General features: G+C 47.9%; 1 protein-coding gene across 2 annotated transcripts in view; it reads right to left on the minus strand.

Moving 5' to 3' along the window:
• ARHGEF7 (Rho guanine nucleotide exchange factor 7) overlaps positions 1-15,787 on the minus strand; it is a 116,005-nt gene extending 100,218 nt beyond the window's left edge. For both annotated transcript variants that reach the window (XM_058823082.1, XM_058823074.1), the window contains exons 1-2: positions 15,623-15,787; positions 1,224-1,310 (exon numbers count right to left, since the gene is read on the minus strand). In XM_058823082.1, the coding sequence (XP_058679065.1) occupies positions 1,224-1,310; positions 15,623-15,787 (252 nt within the window). The remainder of the gene's footprint in view (positions 1-1,223; positions 1,311-15,622) is intronic.
• Positions 15,788-21,845: the final 6,058 nt, after the last annotated feature.

Consider the following 21,845-nt stretch of genomic DNA (forward strand, 5'->3'; position numbering starts at 1 on the left):
GAGTGACAACTGTTTCAAAGCAAAAAGAATGCTTGACATAATGCACTGTTAACCCCAAAACCTGGTTTCTGAGTATTTCAGAACTTCATTTGGTTTTACTCCCAAGAAATCCTAAGGGATTTTCTATGTATTTGGCGGGGAGAAGGGAAGGAAGGTAAAAATGTAAGGGCTTACTCACAAGAGGAGTGCTAAAAGCAGTCTTAATTTCCATCTTTATCCATGAGGGAACCTAAGATAAAGCGCAAGTCCTGCAAGTATCATTTATTTCACTAATGATACTTCACTGTTTAGAGGCCTCAGGAAGGCAATCAGAGTCTTTTTTTAATGACATTCAGTTACTGCCTGGCAAAATCACAGGCAAGACCAGAGGTACCATAAGACCCTGCAAATTAATTAAGGCAACACTACATTAATTTAAGTCCAGAAGCACAAGAAACCAATTTTTCCACCCAAAAAGAATGTCTCCAAGAACTGAAATAACAATACCTCTCACTTCCCAACGCAGAGAAGCTTAAACCTGTTTTTAATCTCATCAGTTTCTTCCCACACGCCAACATCAAGTAAACTCGACAGCAGTATGTACTTGCTATAGCTAAATATACCAGCAATATTCGAGAACCTAATTTGCAACCCTGCTAACACACGTTCGGAAAAGATGGCAGTTTGCAGGGCTTTTATGTAACGCAAATTTAAATAGAAGAAACAGCACCTGCCATTTTCTTCAATTAGCATTTCGCTCGGTTGTAGGCAACTTAATTTCTCTAAGCCGACCGCTGCGCTTCCAAAGCGATTCCACGAATAAAGCGGACACAATGTATACGTACCGAGAACTCACTCGGACGGAGCAGCAGCGGTTTTAAGCGCCCCGGGGCCAGGCAAATCCCGGCTCCGGCACTCGTGGCTGCAGTGACACAGGGACGGGGCGCGCCCGGCCCGAGCAGCGGCGCGGCCCTTCCACGGGCGGCCCTTCCCTTCCCTCCACGGGCGCCCCTTCCCTTCCCTTCCCCGAGCGTTCCTTCCACGCGGTCCCTGCCGGGGCGCGGCCGCCACCGCGCCGCATCGGGCAGCGCCCCGGCAGCCCCGACTTCCCCGCAGCCCCCCGGGCCCGCAGCCAGGGGAGGGGCGGCCGCCACCATCTTGTCAGCCGCGTCCCTGGGCACAAAGGGAGGGCGAGAAACCCCCCGCCCCCGGGACCGAGCCGGGCGCCCCCAGCCCCGACTCACCTCCAGGCGCAGGGAAGCACCGCAGCCCCGCAGGAACTCGCGGATGTTGCTCAGGCACTCGCCCTCCGTCCGCGGCTCCGGGTACACCTGCAAGACAAGAGGCGGGCGGCTCAGCGCGGGGAGGAGACGGGGCCACGCCGCACCGGAGCGGCGTCCGCCACCCGCCGCTCCCCTCACCTCCCGCTCCCTCCGCAGGCAGCGGCGCCGATCGCTCCCACTGGAGGCTGTGAACCGGGAAGTAAACACGGAGCACAGGAAATGGCGTGCGAGGGCGGGGGGCGGCGGGCAGGAGCGCGGGCAGGGGTGCCCCGGCCAGGCGCGGTCGCGGGTTGCTCTGCCCCGGCGGGGCGGGCGGAGGGAGGAAGGGAGGGATGAGGGAGGCGCGGCCCCGCTCGGCCCAGCCCAGCCCAGCCCCGCCCCGCCCCGGCTGCGGGCGGGAGCGGCTGTGGGCCTCGCCGCGCCGTGCTCCTGAATTTTTCAAATTGCTGCTGCACAGACCTCGGTGCCGTGGCGGGTTTGGCTGCAGGGCGAGGGCCCAGCGGACAGCCGGGGACAGCCCCTACTCGGGACAGGCAGTGGCCGCGCCCGGGGCACAACGCGCCCGTCGCGGGTGGCCGGTGCCGCCCCTGGGACTCGGCGGTGCCCTCGTTGTGGCTCCGGTCCGCCCTTGGGTATCGGTTTGCTAAAGGGAAATATATCAGAAATGCTCCGAAGACCTCCGCGGAAAATACCAGCGCCCGGAGTTAATAATCTACCAATTCCAGGGTCTGATGTTAACGACCTTTATCTGTGGTTTATTAAACAGCCCCTTCTCACCCCGGAGGAAAAACAGCTTCACATAGAGGAAAACCGTGACTGAATCTACGACAGTTTTTGGCAAGGCAGCCGTCTACTCTCTGCAGCCGCACTCACGGTGCCTTCAGCTCAACCTCTGCAAACCCCAAAAGCAAAGTGTAGCCCTTCCACGGAAAAGCAGCCTGCCCCAAGAGCTTCAGGGACGTGGCTTAACTTACCGCAGCTTGACTAAATTCTGTGTGCACATAAGCGTCGTTTCACAATACATTCATTGATTTCTGTCAAGTAGTTTAGCAAACAAATCATTGCCCGAACTGGACACCTGGCTCTGTCAGAAGGGGAAAGCCCAGCACAGAAGTGCACTGGCAAGCCGCCTGAAACAGAGGTGTTGCAACACGCAATGTCACGGCCTTTGATCATGCCTTACACTCACAGGAGGTTTTGTTACACGCGTGTGTGCCAAGGTTACATAAACTCACAGCACAATCCACCTGCATAGCACCAGGAACTTCACATGAGGTTGACTCCAAACATTCTGTCAAGCTGAAACCAAGGTAGTGCCTTCTCACAAAGATACCTCTGACCCACAGAGGTAGTTTTTGATACAGAATTATTACCACAGAGGTAATTTTTGATACCACAAAAATGTGACAGCATGACAGAGTGAGCCTGGCACAAAGAAATTTAAAACACAAGTCACTATCATTTTCTAAACAAAATTCAGGTGAGTCTTAAATGAAAGCCACTAGTCTGTAATACAAGGAATTTGGTAAGGATATGAGTTGAAGAATCTTTCTTTCCTCAAAAAAAGAGCACATAGACACACCCCTCCAAACTCCTCAAATTGTTTGGTACTATGATAAATCACTGTAGCTTAAGAATAATTAAAGATACACTAAAACATAAAGGGAATCCTAAAGAAGACCTATGGAAGGACTACAGGCCAAAAGATAAATTCAGTAAGTTTGAAGGACACAAGAGGTGAGAGAGCCCTCCTGGAAACACAACCTTCATGTCTCTTCCTTGAAACACTTTTTTATTACTCTATTAATTTATTTCTTAATTCTAGTAAGAAATCTAAAGCTATCATGCCAACATCCCTTGTTAGAATAAGATGCTGGGAATTTTTGCCATGTTGATGCTTCTATTATGCTCTCTCCTATTTGTTCTTAATATTTACACAACAATGATATAATTACAATTTATAACTGTTTTATCTTAAACTATTAGCATAATAACTGGGGTTTATCTCCTTTTACACGTGCTACTTCATTGTCCCTTTTTTGTACCCAACATTTCCTTTTCCTTTTCCTTACCTGGAAAATCTTAATGTGATTTTGGTAACCTTCTCCTACAGCCAGCTGAGAAGAACAGTAAGGAACCTGAGGAACAAAACCAGGCCTGTGACAGAACATTGCAGTGCGGTTATGTGGGCCAGGCCCGTGATAAAATCACACATATGGTACATGATATCCTTTATAGTTACAGGAAGCTCAGGAGCATGACCTCTCACACAGATCACATTTATAGCCTCACAGACTATTCAAAATGCACCAGAACATCATGCAAGCAGACCACAGGCAGGTAAGTCCTAGTCCACCTGAAAGACAGCTAATCTGTAGCGAGACAAAGGACATATAAAAGTAGGGTCATATTCCCAAATTGCTTAGCTTAATAAAAAGTAGGTTGCATGTACACAAAGCCAGTGAAATAAAGAGGTTATGTATTTTCCTCTCCAGTATTTGCTTCGTCCTTTTCCTATCATAGACCAACACCACTGGTTCATTAATGGGGGTTGTCTGCTTCTTATATGTATCCACAGCTCTTAGTACAAAGAGCCCTCAATGTCCAGCTGGAACCTCTGTGTGCTCTAGTAATACAAATAAAAAAGGTTAATAGTAATTAGAAAAGACAGGGATTCCAGAGGGGCATGACAGATTCTTAATTAGGGACCAGAGTGCCACAGTGGAATCCAAAGAGATGAGAGGAAGGTAATATGCAGAGCAGCCACTGTTTAAACCACTTCTTTGTGGTTCAGGGACAGGTTCTGATTAAGATTTAATCTCTTGGGGAGCAGTGCTAGAAACCACAGCTAGTTCAATGAGGACACTTATGTGATGCATTGTAGCTATCAAAGAGCAGAGTACATTTCCCACTGTCCAGAAAAGGTGGGGAGCAATGTGCAATGCAAATAGGTGGTACCTAGCTAAATGTTACACCCCTTTAGATCAGTTTAAATCTATGGTTTTAATCAACATAACAAGTGAATAAAAAAGGGCAATGCAGAGAGGCTGCATCAGGAAAAGGTATGACAGGGGTGGTCTTAGAAAAAATGAAAAAGGCTACTATTAGTTCATTTAGACAGGGAAATTATATGAAGAAAATAAGCAATGAATGTGTATAATAATGAATAAATTTAAAAAATAACCAAGCAAACCCACAGTTCTTTGATTCTTAAGTAAACATGAGAGATTAGTAAAACGTAGGAGACATCTTCAGCTATATGTATGGGAAATCAGCTGTTTACTTGCATTCACTGCTGAACAAGTTGACAAACTGGGTCACAGAATGAGAAGTGTACAAGGCCTTTATATAGAAACTGGAATCTACTAGGTAGAGTGAGTAAGAACACAGTTCCTACCTGCAAGTTAAATCAATCATTTATCTAGCACAACATATAATAAGTACAACAGGGTTTACTATGTAAGAAGACTATCTCAGTAACTAGAAAGCAGAAACCAACAGAAAATGTAAACTAGCTGCAAACTAGTAGCCAAGTTCAGCAGACACTTAAAAACATCCTGTTCAGGTGTATGGCTGCTCGAGCCTGAAGTTCAAAGACTGAGCCCTTAAATAGGGGGAAATCCTTTTCATCCTGCCTGGACCCTTTAATATCAGAGTCCCCTCGCAGCACAGAACAGTCCTCTCTCCATGTTTCAGAGCACCTTGCACACACAGAGCATTACCACAATCTAATCAGTAAAAATACCATAATTGCACAATGCAGCAAAGCTAACAAAAGGCTCCTATTGATCACATTCAGTCCCACAGCAGCTGTGTTTCCCTTGCTTCCAACCCCTTTGACTGGTCAAGGGCAACTCATCTTCCAATGGGGCAAACACCTCCTGCACAACCACTAAAGGCTGGGATTTGTTGCCACAGTTTGTGTTCAGGGACAAAAATGAGATTAAAAGCATCATGAGGAGGAAGCCTGGCCATTCTCACACCAGCCTGGGTGGTGAAGCTGCAGGAGATGAACTGTGCAACACCTCCTGCCGGTTCCTTCCCTGCCAGCTGCTGCCTCCTGCCTGCACCTGCACCCATGCCCAGCAGGGCCCATCCCTTCAGCATTCGGGTGTCCTGCTCTGTCCCAGACCACTGACCCTCACAAATTGCCAATGTGGGGCACAAATTTGTGAGGCACAAATCCCCTGGGGATTGTGGGGATGGAAAAGAAAGAGTGGCTACACAACTACACAGAAAGACATCCTCTGCTTCTCGAGGAAGCATCCACTGCTGGGGACCAGTGGCAGGTGCAGCACTTCCTGCGCAGTCAGGGAGCAGCTGGGCTGACAGGACTGCAGATGGGAGTCCCCTGCTCCTCCCAGGACAGCAGGAGGCACAGCTGCACTTCTAAGGATCGCATCTTCCACATCTCCAATAAGGAGCACTCTGCACTTGCGCCAAATCACTTAAAGAACTGCACATCTTACTGATGGCACATTAGCAGGATGCTATAGCTAAACTAAAAACACAGATCAGGATTCTCAACAAAGTGCAGCTCTGTTTAAAATCAGGTGTCATGACAGAGACCCAGACCTTAGCATGATACAGTTTCTGCAGTACTGTAGCTCTTTAGCACTGACTTTTCCCACCCTATAAAACCTGCAACCCACAAACTTTTCAATAATAACCTGCACAGCAGTCAGCATGGACTACACACCTGTATTTTGGCTTGAGGGAACCCATGCTCTGAAAGCACAGCAAGCAGTCAGATAGACAGACACATAGATAGTGAGAGCTAGATCCAGCAGAAGACTGAAGTTCCTACAGGTCATGCACTAAATTTTTTTTTATGTGCTGAAATTTTACCTTTCCACAACTCACCTAGACTCTGCATTCAATACAAAGAGGAAGGGAAGTGCCTTATGATATGCCCTAAAATTCTTATTTGCTGAAAAGGATACCCAGACACCAAGACACAGCAGAAGGTAAAAGCAGGAATCTACTTAGTGTCCCAAGCTCCAGTCATCTCCTAGACTTACAAGAGTGCTTTGAGTGTCATTTGGAAGAACTCCAAATGACTTTGGAAGAAAAGTGGTTAGTGCCCATCTTTTTATTAACAATAGAGCATAAAGGTTCCCAAACCTCTTGCCCTTGGACACCATTACTGGTGAGCCACAGAAGGAGCTCTTAGATCCCATCACCTCACTCCAAAGCCACCAGCATGACTAGCCCCACATCTGACACTCCTCTGCTTTACATCCTACATCCCCACACCAGTCCCTGTACTCCACCTTTCCATCTCTCCCACCTCAGACCACACACCACCACCTTCCAAACCAGCAAATGCAATCCCACATTTAGCCACACAAATGTAACCCACCACCTCTTCTTTACTGCCCAACAGGCCACATCAACTCCTCAGCCACCACTCTGTGCTCCCTCAACCTCCACTTGGCTATGCTATCTAAAGCAAGGAGCACTTTAGTTGGCTGAAGACTCCTCCAGCTCTTCTGATTTTTTTCCTCTGCACACTTTCAGAAATGCTCCTCTGCCTGACTAGCCATCATTAACAGTGACCTACATTCAAACACACAAATGTTCTGCTTTAGCTGCTTCAGTTCTTTAGTGTGATAGCCCTCAAAATGTAAGTTCAGCTAAGTCTGCAAATGAAATGTGTAGTTTGGTTAAAATGGCAGCCAGGTCTTGTGGCAGCCTTTATAAATGGGACCTTATGCAAAAATTAGAGCTGCTTTTTCCCATTAATCTGCCCTCCAAAAATGACTCCATAAAACTGATTCAGCTGTTTTGAGTTCATCTTTTCAGATACGTACCTGAATTAAACAATATTCAGGAAAATTACTTTTTTTCCCTTGCAGTAGAAGTAAAGTACTTTTGCCACTTCCCTGATTAAATTCCCATCAACATACATAGACTCAAGTTGCATCAGGGAAGGTTCAGGCTGGACACTAGGAGGCTTTTCTTCACAGAATGGGTGGTTAAACATTGGAATGAGCTGCTCAGGGAGGTGGTGGAGTCACCTTCCCTAGAGGTGTTTAAGGAAAGACTGGATGGGGTACTTAGTGCCAAGGTCGACTTAACAAGGTGGTGTTCGCTCAAAGACTCAGTGATCTCAGAGGTCTTTTCCAACATGATTGATTCTGTGATTTTGTGGAAGTCTATAACTGACTTCCATGAAGCAGGTTTTAACCCAGCCCTAAGATACAAACCCTGTAGTCTAAGGGCACCAGGGCAATCTGTATGGTACTTTTGTTGTCTCAAGTTTCCATCTAATTTTTATATTTCAGACAGCAAACATAGGTTGGCACAGCATTAAGAAAATGAGAATGCCATGCACATAAAACTTACAAGCTGTGTTTGTAAATGCTATTAGGAGCCTTGAAGGCCCCTCTGCTGTGGCCTGAGCTAGGCAGGAGTCCTACCAGAACTCATGCACAGGAGTGTTCCTGAAGGATGTGATGCACACACATAAGAGAGCCTGGCTGCAGCTGCAGCTGTAATCTGCTTTCCCTTCCTTCCTAAAAGCTAAGAACTAATATTCCTAATTCCTGTGGTTTTGCTTATTTTCTTGCTATTTCAAAGAAAAAGAGGAAATCAACTAGCATGCAACTGACCCCAATCCCAAGCAGCATCCTCAGCCTCAGGCTGCAGAGCTCCAGGGGTGCCAGCGTTAAGTGTCCACAGGAAGATGTGTATTTCCCTGAAGTCAGCACGTGGAAAAAGCCTGGGGAAGTGCAGCTCCAGGTGTGGGCTTGGCAGGAGCTGAGCCAAAGAGACTCCACTGTTAAGGAAGGCAGGTGGGGAAGGGTTTTGCCCCCCTTGTCACGTAAAGCCTGCGGTGTTTGCTGTGGAGCATCGCTGTTCTGATGCAGCGCAAGCTCAGGCTTCAGGAGTCCAATCACTCAGGGTTTGTTTACACTGGGAGAGCTCTGCTGCTAGATATGCTGGCAAAGCTCCTCAGTGTGGATGTAACATATGCCAGAGAGGGAATTCCTCTGCCAGTCTAACAGTACCGCTTCCCCCAGTGACATTAACAAAGCCAACAAAACCACTTCTCTGACAGCACAGCTGCACCAGTGGGGGGTATATGATTTTTACTGCTTTCCCCCTCCCCCCACCCCATGAAAATATTCCATAGGACTACCAAAGCCCTACAGAAGGGATGGATTCTCTTCTGGGCAAGCTGCCAACATCATCCAATAGCACTCACTGCAGAGCAGGAAAATGGAGACCTCTATTAAATGCACTTAGACCCAAGCAGTGTTTCATTGGCCAAGAGGGGACAGGGGCCTCTGCCCACGGGGTGTCAGTGATCCGTGATGAGGAGTGGCACCAAGGAAACCTCCTGCAGGTGAAGTTGGCCACCCCTGCTCAACTCCCCACCACAATTACAGTGCTGAGGCACTGAAACAGCTGCCCAGATGAGTCATGGGTGCCCCATCCCTGGAAGTGTTCAAGGCCAGGCTGGATGGGGTTTTGAGCAACCTGGTCCAGTGGAAGGTGTCCCATGGCAGGGCTGTTGGAACTAGATGACCTTTAAGGTCCCTTCCAACTCAATCCATTCTATGGTTCTATAACTCTGGTGGTGGGTAATGGCTGCAATCACATCATACTGAGAGATGTGGAGAGAAAATGGTTTTGCTCTAGGCAGCAAAGTGAGGGAGAGAGCAGAAGTGTCACACTGGCTGAGGATCAGGGAGTAAAGCTCAGCCAGCCAAAGTGCAAGACACTGCTTCCTTGATGCCAGCTCACAGTATTTTTGCAAGCCCTGTCATGCTTCAAATGTTTTAAAGTTACAGCTCTTCAAATCACAGCCACTGAATAACAAATAATTTAAATTTTCATTTAAGGAAGATGTATATTGAATTCCCCTCAGTGATTCATAGACAGATTTTAATAATATATATGCATACTATATATAATATATATAAATATATATGTGTGTGTATGTATAAAAGCCCTTACATACATACCTAGTCTGCAAATTTCAACTTTAAAGCCAGACTCCCGGCTTTCCAGTTTTCTAAGGCTGGAATTACAATCTTAAACATTTCCAGCTGAACAGTGTGGTGCCACCAGCCACTAGCATGCAGTGTAACCAGAGGGGAGCGTGCTGGTGGCATCCCCACAGTGCTTCCATTTCTCCACACACACAGCGTTTGGAGGATAGCCTGGGTAGTAGGGCACCTGAGGGCTAATGTTTTCCTTGTCCATATCATGTACAGGCATAGAAAGAAAGCATATAAAAACTGTGGAACAGGCATTAATGAGAGTAAGAGCAGCAGAACTACATTATTTTTCCATGTTTTCTCGCAAAAAACAATTTAATCGCCAACAGTTTCCTTAATTGCCCCCTCTTCTCAGGATCTGGCACACCCTTATTTAACTCAGTCCAGATCTTTGTGCACTGACAGAATCTGGTTTTCAAGGAAAAAAGCAGTGCACATAGATACAAGTCCTCTGCTTCCTCAATGAGCACAGGCAGACCATATTTCTTTGGATAATATCCCAGTTGCCAGAATTCCAGAGCCAGTACACAGACAGGAAAAGCAAGGGCATTCTCCTTCAAAGCATTCCTGAATCCCTGCTCTCACAAGGCAGTAGGAGTAGCACGGTCAATGACAGGTCTGTAACAGGACCAAAGAATCCTACAAAGCTCACTCACAGTATCCCTGATGGGAACAGCATGTATTCAGGGAAAAAGCACTCCAATGACTTTGTTTGGGATAACTTTTGCCCAGGCTCTCGTCCTTGCAGTGCTTCCCCCCTGGAGCAGCAGCAGTGCTCATACACACACCAGCGTTCCCCGAGCACGCAGCCATGGCAGGCACACCTGTCCAGCACGGATTATTCTTGCCAGAAGCACAATAATCTCCCTGGGAGGACTCTTGCTGAAGGAAGGGAGCATATGCACACTGAAATGCAGATTTTGCTTCCTGTCCTGTGATGACCTGCTGCTGCTGCTGCACACAGCCACCACAATACCTTCCCAACAGATTTCAGTGAGCAAAGGCAGAACAGCCTTTGGGGTCAGCCAGGCAGACCCAAACCCCAGCCTCACCAAGGCTTCAGGATGAGAACATCCTGCCAGAAGAACTTCCAAAATGTTGGTTGTCCAGGGCCAAATAGCACCTGGAAATTTCCACCTTAGGAGTAATGTCTGCACTGCTGCTGGGATGTTCTCAAGCTCTGTCTGGGCTCCACATTCAGCTCCCAGCCAGCGAATATACCTTTGCAAATATACTGGGCTACAAAAATGGTCACTTGTTATTAACTCTGGGTCCAAAACACCTTTCCTTTCTTCTTCCTTCTCAACACGTGAAATATCATGTTCAACACATGAAATATCATGTTCAGGTCACACCTTGTCACAACAGGAGAGAAGTATACTTAGCCCTGATATTTATGAGTGAAATGAGAGATAAGTGAGCATAAATCTCCCTTTGCCTGAGCCTAGGGGCACATGCTCATCATGGGGACAAGGCTGGTGACATGGCTGCCACATGTGGCAGCCCAAACCCTCAGTGCTTGTGCTCATACACAACAATTAATTTGCCTTGTGAATCACAAAGGGTTAATTTATTCCTAAATCACAATTCAGAATGCCTCATTTAGCCAAAGACCTCTCTCATTAAAAAGAGAATCATACAGATGTATGATGTATTTGTACAAAGATCTTAATCTTTGCTGCCATCAGCTCTGGTACTACTCAATAACCAAATTAATGTCAACGCCGGTACCCAATCCCCCACAGGGAATGGGGATGCCGTTTCCTTTCGGCCATGCAGCAGGTCTCATCCAGCAGGAGGGAGGGCTGTGTGTGTTTTGCCGGGGCCGTGCCGCCCGTCTCCCACCTCGGCGCGGCGGGAGCAGCCGGAGGAAGCGGCTGTGTGGGCTCAGCCTCCCCCGCGCAGCAGAGCAGCTCCTGCCCTGCTCAATCCCATGCTCGCTGCACCGCCTGGGGATGCTCCATCGGACACAGGGGCTCCAGCCGCACACCCCGCTCGCTCCGTGCCCCGAACCAGCCGCGGCCGAGCCCTCCAGCAGCCCGGGCCGAGCGGGGGCACCGCGGGCTGTCAAATGGCCGCGGCATCGCATTGCCCGATGCGCCTTCTGCGTTCTCCCCAAAAAAAAGAACAGAGCCGTCCTCAAAACGACGCTCTCTGTCGAACAGCTGACCAAAAATAAAAAGTACAAACAAAACTTAATGGAGCGCGAAGCCTCATATGACAAGGAAAATTCCCGCTCCAGTTCTGATCTCTGTTTACAACGATGAAAGTGGGTCAAACTGGTCTGCGATGGAGGAATCTGTTTGGAAAATGATCTCTGAGAGGAAAAGCATCTAAGCGGCAGACAACTGCACTGCAACGCTTCCACGGGGATCCCTTCCCTGCCATCAAAGTAATTCAGTTTTACCACACAAGGCTGAAACCCTCTAACTTGAAATTATGGCTTTTTTATTCAAATTACTTAAATTCAGCAATTCCCTATCTTTTGGAGCAAATCAACTAACCATGTCTCAGCATAGATCTCCACGCTTTAAAAAACGAAGACAGCTGGGTTTGGACAGGGTGGGGGAAGCTCTTCCTGGTTTTGTTGATTTTGCATTGTTTCTTTTTAATAATTGCCCTCACTTTTGTTCATTTCCTGCGTTCAGGACAAGGTTATTGTGCAGTACCATCACATTGCCTAACCCAACTATTTTGTTTTACCCTGTCATGGTCTCTTTCAAAGTGCAAAGGGATGATTATGACATTAAATGGGAGCCCAAAAAAAGGAACAGTCTGTAACAACATTGCTGTTCAAGGTATTTTCATACTGACTTAGAGAAATCTAGTCAATTTAATATCTGTCCTTTCCTGTTCAAGATAGAATATGATTGCAGTGTAAACAAATTCAGCCAAAACTTCCTGGCAAGAAGCTTTGTAGGTTGCTCTGTGCAATGCTGGCATACAAATACACGGCAATCTAAAGAAAGAATATACTAACCAGCCTTGAAACCCACTAATTTGTTTTATCGACTTATGAAAATTCTGTTCTTTGACCTTCAAGTGCTTGATTCCTTTTATGGTTGCACAATCTTTATTTATTAAAAATCTCCTGCTAATTACTCTCAGGGTACCCAGAGGTTTTAAAAAGCACAAAATGCCAAATAATGTATTACTACATTCCTGCATATATTGAATCCTCTTTCTAATCTGTTTTTGAAAGAAAGAAATACATTTATAACATTTTCTAGAAAACATCTTTAAAAGAACCCCAAGCTCATAAACATTCCTTCATATTTATATTTTGTAATTTTTTTTAAATGTTCTCTTTGGTTTTAGTTACTATTTTGTATTTACAGAAAAATGAGCTCTGTAAGTCTTCAAAGTGTCTGCTGATGTCAGATATTTATAGAAAGTTATGATCTCAAATTATTTTAAGGACTGGACCAGTCTACATCTGTGGGACATCCTTGTATCTTTTAAACTTCAAAAATGTCCAGTTTAAACTAGAGACTTTCAGGGCAAATAAAGAATAAAAAGGCTCACATTTTAAATGCACTCAGTATAAAAAAGTAACAAAAAGTAGTGGCCAAAAAGACTTGGAAAAAATACCATGGCGCAGTACAGGATGTAAATTTTATATCTGTTTACCAACAAACAAAGAAAGAGAATAAAGTAACACGGAAACTGCTCAGACATAACATAGATGAGAACATGAAAGAGGTATGGACTATAACTTCTGAGTCTACAGAAAAAGAATATTTACAAAGTTAGATGGGAAAATGAGTTTGAGAGACGTCTATGAATTAGAAAGTGCTTTGTGAATGTCCCATGAAAATAAGAAGAGTTACCCTCACAAAACCAAAGATACCCCTAAAAAAATTTTTAAAGCGCTATTTCTCCCCAGACTTACAACTAACAGGGATGGACATCCAGGGCCAGCAGGGATGTCCAGGGCAGCCCCCTGTCCCAGCGCCCTGCAGGATGCGGGGCGAGCTCGGGGCTGGGTGGCTGCGAGGTGCCAGCGTTCCTCCTGCCCCGCTGCCATCCCAGCCTGCTGCCATCCCAGACCCGCTGCCATTCCAGACCCGCTGCAAACCCCACACTGCTGCCATCCCAGCCCACTGCAAACCCCACACTGCTGCCATCCCAGCCCACTGCAAACCCCACACTGCTGCCATCCCAGCCCCGCTGCAAACCCCACACTGCTGCCATCCCAGCCCCGCTGCAAACCCCACTGCTGCCATTCCAGCCCCGCTGCCATCCCAGCCCTGCTGCCATCCCAGCCCCGCTGCAAAACCCACACTGCTGCACCGTGAGTCCCACTGACAGCTCCTCACACCCAGGCTGGTGTCCTTGCTGGCTGTGGGCAGCTGTGAGCCTCTGCCAACCCTCCTCTGCATATGGGTGCTGTGAAGGGACCCCTGCCTGAGAATGAGGGGTGTTTGCTCCTCTGAGATGAAAAGAGAGCCCTTCATTCAATAACCGAGCTGTCCCAAACTGTACTGTAACAGAGAAGCACACTAAGTTGGGAAACACTCTTTTAACACTTATTTCTGTTATGCTCTTTTGTTTATTTTGGTTTTTGGTAGAGCCTCTTTCCCAGATTGAGTGCAGGACCCCTTTTTACTAGGCTTGACATCTACACAAAGGGGAAAGACCTTTCCTGCCCTAAAGCTCAGAACCCAAAGCCCAAGAGGTGCTCAGGGAGCGTGCCTGGAGCAGCAGCGTGGGAAAGGCTGCCAAAACCCTCCTCGGGCTTGGTGCCACCAGGCAAAAGAGCCTGGGGACAGGGAGGCACGGGCGGAGCCTGTCAGAGCCAGTGGATAGTTGGGCGGAGGAGCCCCCACTTACCCCCAGCTACATGTCACACGTGTCACCCCGGACGGCAGAACAGGACATTTACCTGCTCTGCAGCCCCACTCCGCAGCCCAGCGCACTGGACAGCAGTTTGCACCTCATGTACCACCTCCACAAAACTACAGTCCCTTGGGAGCAGCGACATCCTCTTCAGCTGCCTGAACAGCCACTTAGGGGGAAATGGTGGTGGGGAAAGCTGGCAGCAGCAGTGGCAGGGGTTTCAGCTGTCCCAGCTAGCCCCAAGGCCACCACAGTGATCCCTGAGTTACCCACACAGCCACTGACACCCTGTTCCCCCCTCTCAGCCCTTCCATCGCCCGCCAAGAGCACTGCGGGCTCCTGTGAGGTTTCCATATCCCCACACAACCTCCCAATGTACCTGCGGATTTGAGAGGCAGGAATGATCTACTACATCTGCAGAATGGGACTCCAGTCCAGAGCCAAGACCTCCACGCTAAAGCACAACACAAAACAGTAACAACCCCAGTGAGTGGCAAACTGAAGAACCAAGGGGGACAGTCCAGCCCAGTGTCCGGCTGAGCTCAAGGCACTGGTTACAACTTTGTGGGTCTGAGAACTACTTGAAAGAGAGCCACAAAAGATAACAAAAGCCCACTGTCAGCAGGCTCCAACGAGTGGAGTGCTCTGCCAGCTGCAAAAGGTGAAAAATACGGGTTTTTTTTCAAGCAAGGAGTCATCCCATCATCATAGCAGATGACCTTCATCAATCTTCTCTTCACTACCTTAGACTGACACACGAGGAAAGTTTTTTGCCGATACGTGGATCTCCTGTGTGCACTACGTTATTGAACGTCAGGTGAGACAACGGAACTGTCCCAAGTTTGGAGGCACAACCAAACCCTTCTCCCTCGGGCTGAGCTACGACAGGAATTACGTACGTACACAGAACACATAAAAGTTACCTGACAGAGTACATTTTCTTCAAACACAACGCAAACTAGGGCTGTAACCCGTTTTGTCAGCCCCCCCAAAAAACGATGAGATTTTTTTCCACAGGCTACCGAACAGTAAAAGGACCCAAACAACGCTAAAACAGCCTTCAAGAAAACTAAGCATCAAACGCTAAAATGTCCTTCAGAGGCTGCAAGGGGTGAGCTGAATCACCTTCCCAGCGAGGTGAGGCACCGGCTGTTCCAGCAGTTGCGTAGATAACTTTGCAGCCGGCTCGTGGCATGCAAGGAAGGGTCCACAGCGCACCCCCAAAATGAGCGCGTCTCCCGTGCACAGCCAGGACTCCGCTTTGGCGAGCGGAGCGTTTGTCCAGCACTCGCACAACAGTGGCCCCTCAGGGGGAAGCCCCTCCAGCCCGGCCGCCGCTCCCCGCTCTCCCCGGCCTCGAGGGGGACCGGCCCCGCTCCGCCCCCGGCGCCCCCCGCCGCCCTCCCCGGGCCCGGGGTCCCCCCTCCGGCGCGGGGGGCGGCGCGGGCGGGGCCGGGGGCGGCGGGCCCGGCCGCACAAAGGGCGGCGGGGCGGGGGCCGCCGGGCACTTACTTTGTCTATGGTGCCCGGGAGCAGGCGGTCGAGCAGGCGGCACAGCACCACGCCGTCCTTCAGGGAGGACTGAAGGAAGCCCTCGGGGTCGGAGATGGTCTTTTTGGGCGACTCCAGCACGCCCAGGGCGATCAGCCACGTAACGGTCTGCTCCGCCGAATTCATGGCGATGGCGGCGGCGGGCGGGGGTCGCGGCGCCCCGCGCCTCGCGTGGGTTTTGTGTCTCCCCCGGCGGGGGCTTCAGGCGGAGGCCGGCGGCGCCGCCCCCATGTGAATGCAGATGACGACGCCCCGGCCCCGCCGCTACAGACACATGCAGCTGCAGTGCCGCCTCCTCCCCGCCCCCCCCCCCCCGCCGCCGCCGCCGCCGCCGCCGCCGCCGCCGCCGCCGCGGCCGCCGCCGCCCCATGACATCACTGGCAGCGGCGGCGGGCGGGGGCCGCGCGCCCGCGGAGACCCGCGCACCGCTCCGCGCCCGCTGCGCGCTCCCAGGGGCGGCCGGCGCGCGCCCCCTGGCGGACGGTCCGCGCCTCCGCGGGCGCGCAGCGGGGCGGGAGCGGGAGCCGGAGCCGCGGGCGCCGCCGGCCGCGGGGAAAAGTTGCGGGATGCCCCGGGCCCTCGTTTCCTCGCCGGACGGCGCCGTCACGCAGAGAACGAGCCCCTACAAAGCCTTCGGCGCCAGGCTCGGGCAGACCGGTTTCGGACCATCTACCTCTGGGAGCACCGGCAGCGGGTTCCGGCCCCACCGGCCGCACCAACGCCATCTCTGCCTTTGCCCGCCGTTCCCTTGCGCACGGAAACGCGTTCGGGAACCCCGGCCCAGCGGGCGGGTCGCGGGCTCGCCCCGATGCGCGCCATCCCCGCCGAGCGCCTGCCGGGATGCTCCATCCCCGGAGCGCCTCCCGCCTGCTCCCACCCCGATGGGCTGCGGCACCGCCTGGAAGCCAGCGCCAGTACTCAGTACTGCGAAGGCTAACCTGAAACAGAGCCTTCCTGTGCCTTTTATTCTGACAAAAACCATTCCTCAAGGCTTTCCTTGGACACGGCACTATGAGCAATCAGTATTTTTTTGTTAGGAGCTGGCTGGTGTGTGCTCCGAGGGTCCCTCTGTTGCCATCAGCCTCCCTTGATGCTGCACACATGCCAGAAGAGGCGATACCACCACAGCCCCTGCTCTCCCTTCTCGCCCCACCAAAACGCCTCCAAGGCAGAGGTAGAGGGAGTAATGCCAACCCAAACTCATCTCTGCTGTTCTGCTTCCAGCCGGGTGCACTGCATCCACCACTATCACAGTCCCTGAGCAGCAGCTCTGATAGGTTCTTCTGACCCAGAATCTCCTCCCAAATCACTGGCCAGCCCAAAAAGACAGAAGTGCATTTCAATTTGATACATGATAATCTAATATCAACACTCAATCTCCTTCTAACCCAAAATAGGTGCAGATTTTCTTAAATTCTAACACTTCAGGTAGATGCCTCTTCCAAAATTTGTTTTTCCTTTTGCTCTTTGTTTTTTGGTCGAGGTGAGAGCAGCACACTGGCCTCTGCCAGTATTAACACCCACTTGGACCCAAGCAGGATGAGAGAAACAAGTACCATGCACATAGCAATGGTCAGAAGGCATTTATTACCTCAGCATCCCCAGTAGCTTCCCAAACAAGGTGAGCAGCAAGTGGGGCCATCCCTGGCAGTGGCCCCTGGTAGAAAACAATGGGCACGAGTTTATGAAGCTTTTCATGTGACAGATGTGATGGGTACATGAACAAGGTGAAAAGTGCATGGCTGATTACAGCAGAGAGCATGATATGGGAAAACCCATCCAAAGGCAATGGAAGTACCAACATACTACAACACAGAACAGTGATTTTAACAAAGCAGAAAGGGTTTCATTATAAGCAATATCTGGGTTATCACTGAATGACATCCATGACCTATCTCCTCACCATTCTTCTGCTCTTAACTGTGCACCCTTCCATATTTATTTTCAGCAACAGCTTCTGATCCAATGATTTGCCAGCTATGAAGAGCACAAACATGGCAATTCTTTGCCATTGGAAAGATTGGATGCATTGCCTGGAGACTTCTAACAGAAGCTTGACACAGGTCTGGAAACCATTTCCAGATCTTAAAAGGAAAAAAATTGAAGTGCCCAAAAGATTTAGGAGCATGCCACTCCCTTCTTGGCTTCCTTTCTTGTCAGACTTTCCCCTACAAGGTATTTACTGCAAAGCACCTGAACTCTCTGCACAGCTCCCTTGTTTTATTCTTTCCTCCTGCATGTCCCAGTACTGTCCATTTATACTACAGCCTTGTAGGACAGAGATATTTTGCATCTGCACCATCTGGCAAGTGAAGCCCATGCCATGGTGGGAGTTTTGAAGTAACACACACAACGAAACATACAATTATTGCAAGTCTGCACTCCTTCTTTGTTTCACAATTAAAGATGTTCTGATTCTCTTATGTCCTGACTCAGGTCCCACTGTTGCTTCTAAATCATAAACTCATGACATCTTTATTCAAGCATCCATTTTGATAGTATTTAAATAATCTAAATTCTTTCTGAAGTTGTCATAGAGGAATGATTTTAACCAGTTTTTTTTCTGCAAAACATTTTAAATTTATGCAGAGCTGAAAAAGTAATTTTGGTACCGGCTCTCATAAAAAAAGGACATATATGAGCATGTATGTAGGTTCAGGTAACTTCCAGGCCTTAAATCTGTTCACACGAGCAAAAAGATTCTTGTATTTTGGGGGAGAGGGAGGAGGTGTTTCAGTTTAATAATAATTGGACTTCTTTTGAACAAGAAAGAAATAAATGTTCTCTGAAATACATCAGGCATCTTTTGCAGAGGTCTAGTAGATTTAACAGCACGTAATTTTGTATAAATAAAGATTAGGCACTTGACAATTTATTTGGTCTTTTCCAAGCTTTTGTCATATTCTTATGATAAGTTACTAAGGAAACCAGGTAGGCATGAGGTAGAAGGTAAATTTCTGTCATGGATTAGTGAGTGGTTGAAAGACAAAACAGCAGGAATAAATTGCCAGTTTGCAATTTGACCAAAAAGTGGTCAGTAGAGATCTTCCTCTATTCTGTGGTATGAATTAACTGAAAGTCTCCAAAAAACGATTATACTTGTGTGGATTTTATTTATTCTTTTAGCCTGAGCAATTGGTTGTGGAGAAAGGAGAACAGGAGAGGAAGGAAAGAGCAAGTAAAGAGAGCTACTCTTTCATTTTGGCCTTCCATTTGCCATTTTCCATTTTCAGCTGCTTTTGCCTTGTCTACCTGCCCCTGGGCAGCAATGAGGTGCTTTGGCCAGATAGACCTGTTTTCCCTGTGCCAGGCCAAGGTCAGGATTTCAATGTGGAGGTAACTAATTAATTATCAGTCCAGCTTGGACAGAAACTGCCTTGACAATCTGTAATTAGCTATATAGGGGTCATACTGGATCAATTGCTGTGCTGGGCTTCCCATTCTATACATAATTATGTCTGCAGTTCTAGCCTAGGGAGGTTTACATCTCTCTGTAGTAAAAGCCTCACCCCAACAAAGCACACTTCTGTGTTAAACTCAGAGATGCATTTCTATGCCATTTAAACCTACCTTTCAAAAGAATCTTGAGGTTTATAGAGAAGCTAGTCTTTTGCAGTTCCTGAAAACAGCCATCACAAGTTCAACATCACCAGCTCTCTGCTGTTGACTGACTACCTGTCAGCTGAAGGGGTCAGTTGAAACCCATGCACCAAAGATTGTGTTGGTGAATTTGGGATGGCAGATCAATGAGCTGTGTGGTACTGGCACAAGCCTCAATGAATTAAAAAAAACCCAAAACGACAAAAAACACAATAGAGAGCAAATTATTTCATTATCTTCCAAGTCGCAAAGTACTTTAATAGGCAGATGAAACATTTTTTTTGTCCTGAATAAATGAGTACCATATAGAGAGCAGCTAAAGTGCTGATGCAGAAACACAAATCCAGGACTCTGAGAGCAGATGTTTGACCAAGGGTGAGAGCAGCATGATGCTCAGGACTGCCCTGCTCAGCTCCAGGGCAGCACCATGGGTGCCCAGGCAGGCTTGGGCCTCTCAAACAGTCATCACAGAATGCAGTGTGTTGAATACACCAGTGTCCAAGCCATCCCCAAAAACAAAACAAAATTAAAAAAAAAACCACAAGAAAACCCAAAGAAAAAAGATGCTTTAAAACCACTTTCTTTCATGGAAGCTGCAGGTACCTGTTGCAGAATTTGAGGGAAAACAGGGATGCTTAGCATCATCAGAGCTTTTAGCAGGGGGAGAGATGTCCCAGAGATCAAGTCCCTCATTTATTTCCCCCGATTACAGATCTCAAGTCTCTCAAGGATCTAGTGCACTTGCCCTACTGCCTCCTGTGCAAGTGCCTTTAGGGCCTACCCAAAAGCAGAAATACTGTCAGCATGTCTTTATTTTAATCAATGCAGCCTATTGACACTGTGCTCCGATTGAGCTCAGAGTCCAATCTGCTGACAAGTCTTGGCTATCTTAATCCTATGCAGTCAAATTTTTGTTAGCATTTGCTTGATTTGATGAGGCAATCCTGTGTTACAAGCTTTATCACAGTCACTCATGCTTTTGTGGCTTTTACCCTGGCTATGATCCGTAGGTGCAAAGATACAGGGAGTCCTCTGGCAAACCTGCAGTAGCCCAAAATGCAGCTCTGCTTCTGCACTCCTGAGAGCATCAATTGAAGAGCTGCCTTTGTCTTCTAAGTGCAGTTCAGGATAATGGCATTGATCCACTACATTCTTTATACTTTCAGAAACCAGTAAGTGTCTCTGCTTTTGGCAGAGATGAATATAAAACAAAGGTCTTTGCCATGAAGGGCTTAGTCTAAATCACAGATGATGGAAGATGAAGGATAGACCTGAAAAAGGAAGAAATGAAGCAGGACAATAGGCAGCAGCACAGTCACACTTAGGCTGTCTCCACAGGAAGAAACTTGTTTTAATTGCCATTTCAAAAGATTTATTTGCATTTAATAAGGTCTGAGAAAAAAATGAAGGACAAGAATTGAGCAAGTGAGAAATCAAAATTACTAAAATGAATGAAAATGTTTTGAATTTAAACAAACAAAAAAGAAGTAGCTGAGATTCTTGGATGTTTTTAAACAAATGCATAATGAATGGACAGTATTTTCCAAATTCTGCCCTGTATTTTGTTAGCATAAGTTGGAATATGTGCTTTTTTAACACTGCAGGCTGGACAGAAGCAAATCAGTGGTTCCCCTGTGGAAGGACTAGGGGGAGGGGAGCTGGCAGTGAGCTCCACCATTTCAGGCCAGACGCAGAGAAAGCTGTGTCCTGCAAGCTGAAATATCAGATGCAGAACCCCAGCTGGTGGAAGCTGTCACAGCTCCCTTAAAGTTGATGAATCTATGACATTTTTAAACAGCGAGCTCAACAATTTGTAGAGCTCTGATCACAGGGGACTGACATGACTATCCATAAAAAAAGGCAAATTGGATTCTAAATTGTATCTGATGAAGAATTTTGGGCAGAGTAAATGTAAGAGTGTTACTGAGTCATCAGTAGAAACTCGTTTGAATTATAGCACAGAAACTTGGACACTTGTTCTCTGGAAAAACTAAATCACACAGCAATAGAGTCATTAGAAGACTGACAGTGATCTTCTGGGAACTCGGCTTGTTTGCCCTGGTGAAACAAAGCCTGAGAAAGGGAACAGGAGGGCCAGCTATAAATACACCAGTGGGTAAATATAACAGATAGGCATGCAGCTATCTAAGTTTCAGGACAATGCTAGCACAAGAGCAAATGGATATAAACAGTTCCTGAATAAATTTGTGCTGAAAATCAGTAAAATATATTTGTTTCTTCTAGCCATAAAAATTTTCAATGCTGATAAGAAAGAGCAGGGCAAATAACCCAGCTGTTTTTAGAGGGGTGTATAATGTGCAGGCTAAAGGGATTCTATGGTTTGAGTGCAGTGGCAGGGACTGGACATAGCCCAGGCTCTGTTCCCCAGCAGACTGTGCATTACTCCTACCAGAATCAAAGTGGGCCAAGCATTCATCATGATGGATAAGTTTAGTGAGAGAAGTCAAATAAGCAGAACCGCAGTCAAAGCCATTCTCTCACTCTGAATGAATGCTAATGACACCCGTTCATTGCTGCTTGGAAAATGCACTTAGTGAACTAGGTTAATGGAAGAAAACCCACT

The sequence above is a fragment of the Ammospiza caudacuta genome, chromosome 2 (genome assembly GCF_027887145.1).
Source record: "Ammospiza caudacuta isolate bAmmCau1 chromosome 2, bAmmCau1.pri, whole genome shotgun sequence".
Taxonomy (NCBI): Eukaryota; Metazoa; Chordata; class Aves; order Passeriformes; family Passerellidae; genus Ammospiza; species Ammospiza caudacuta.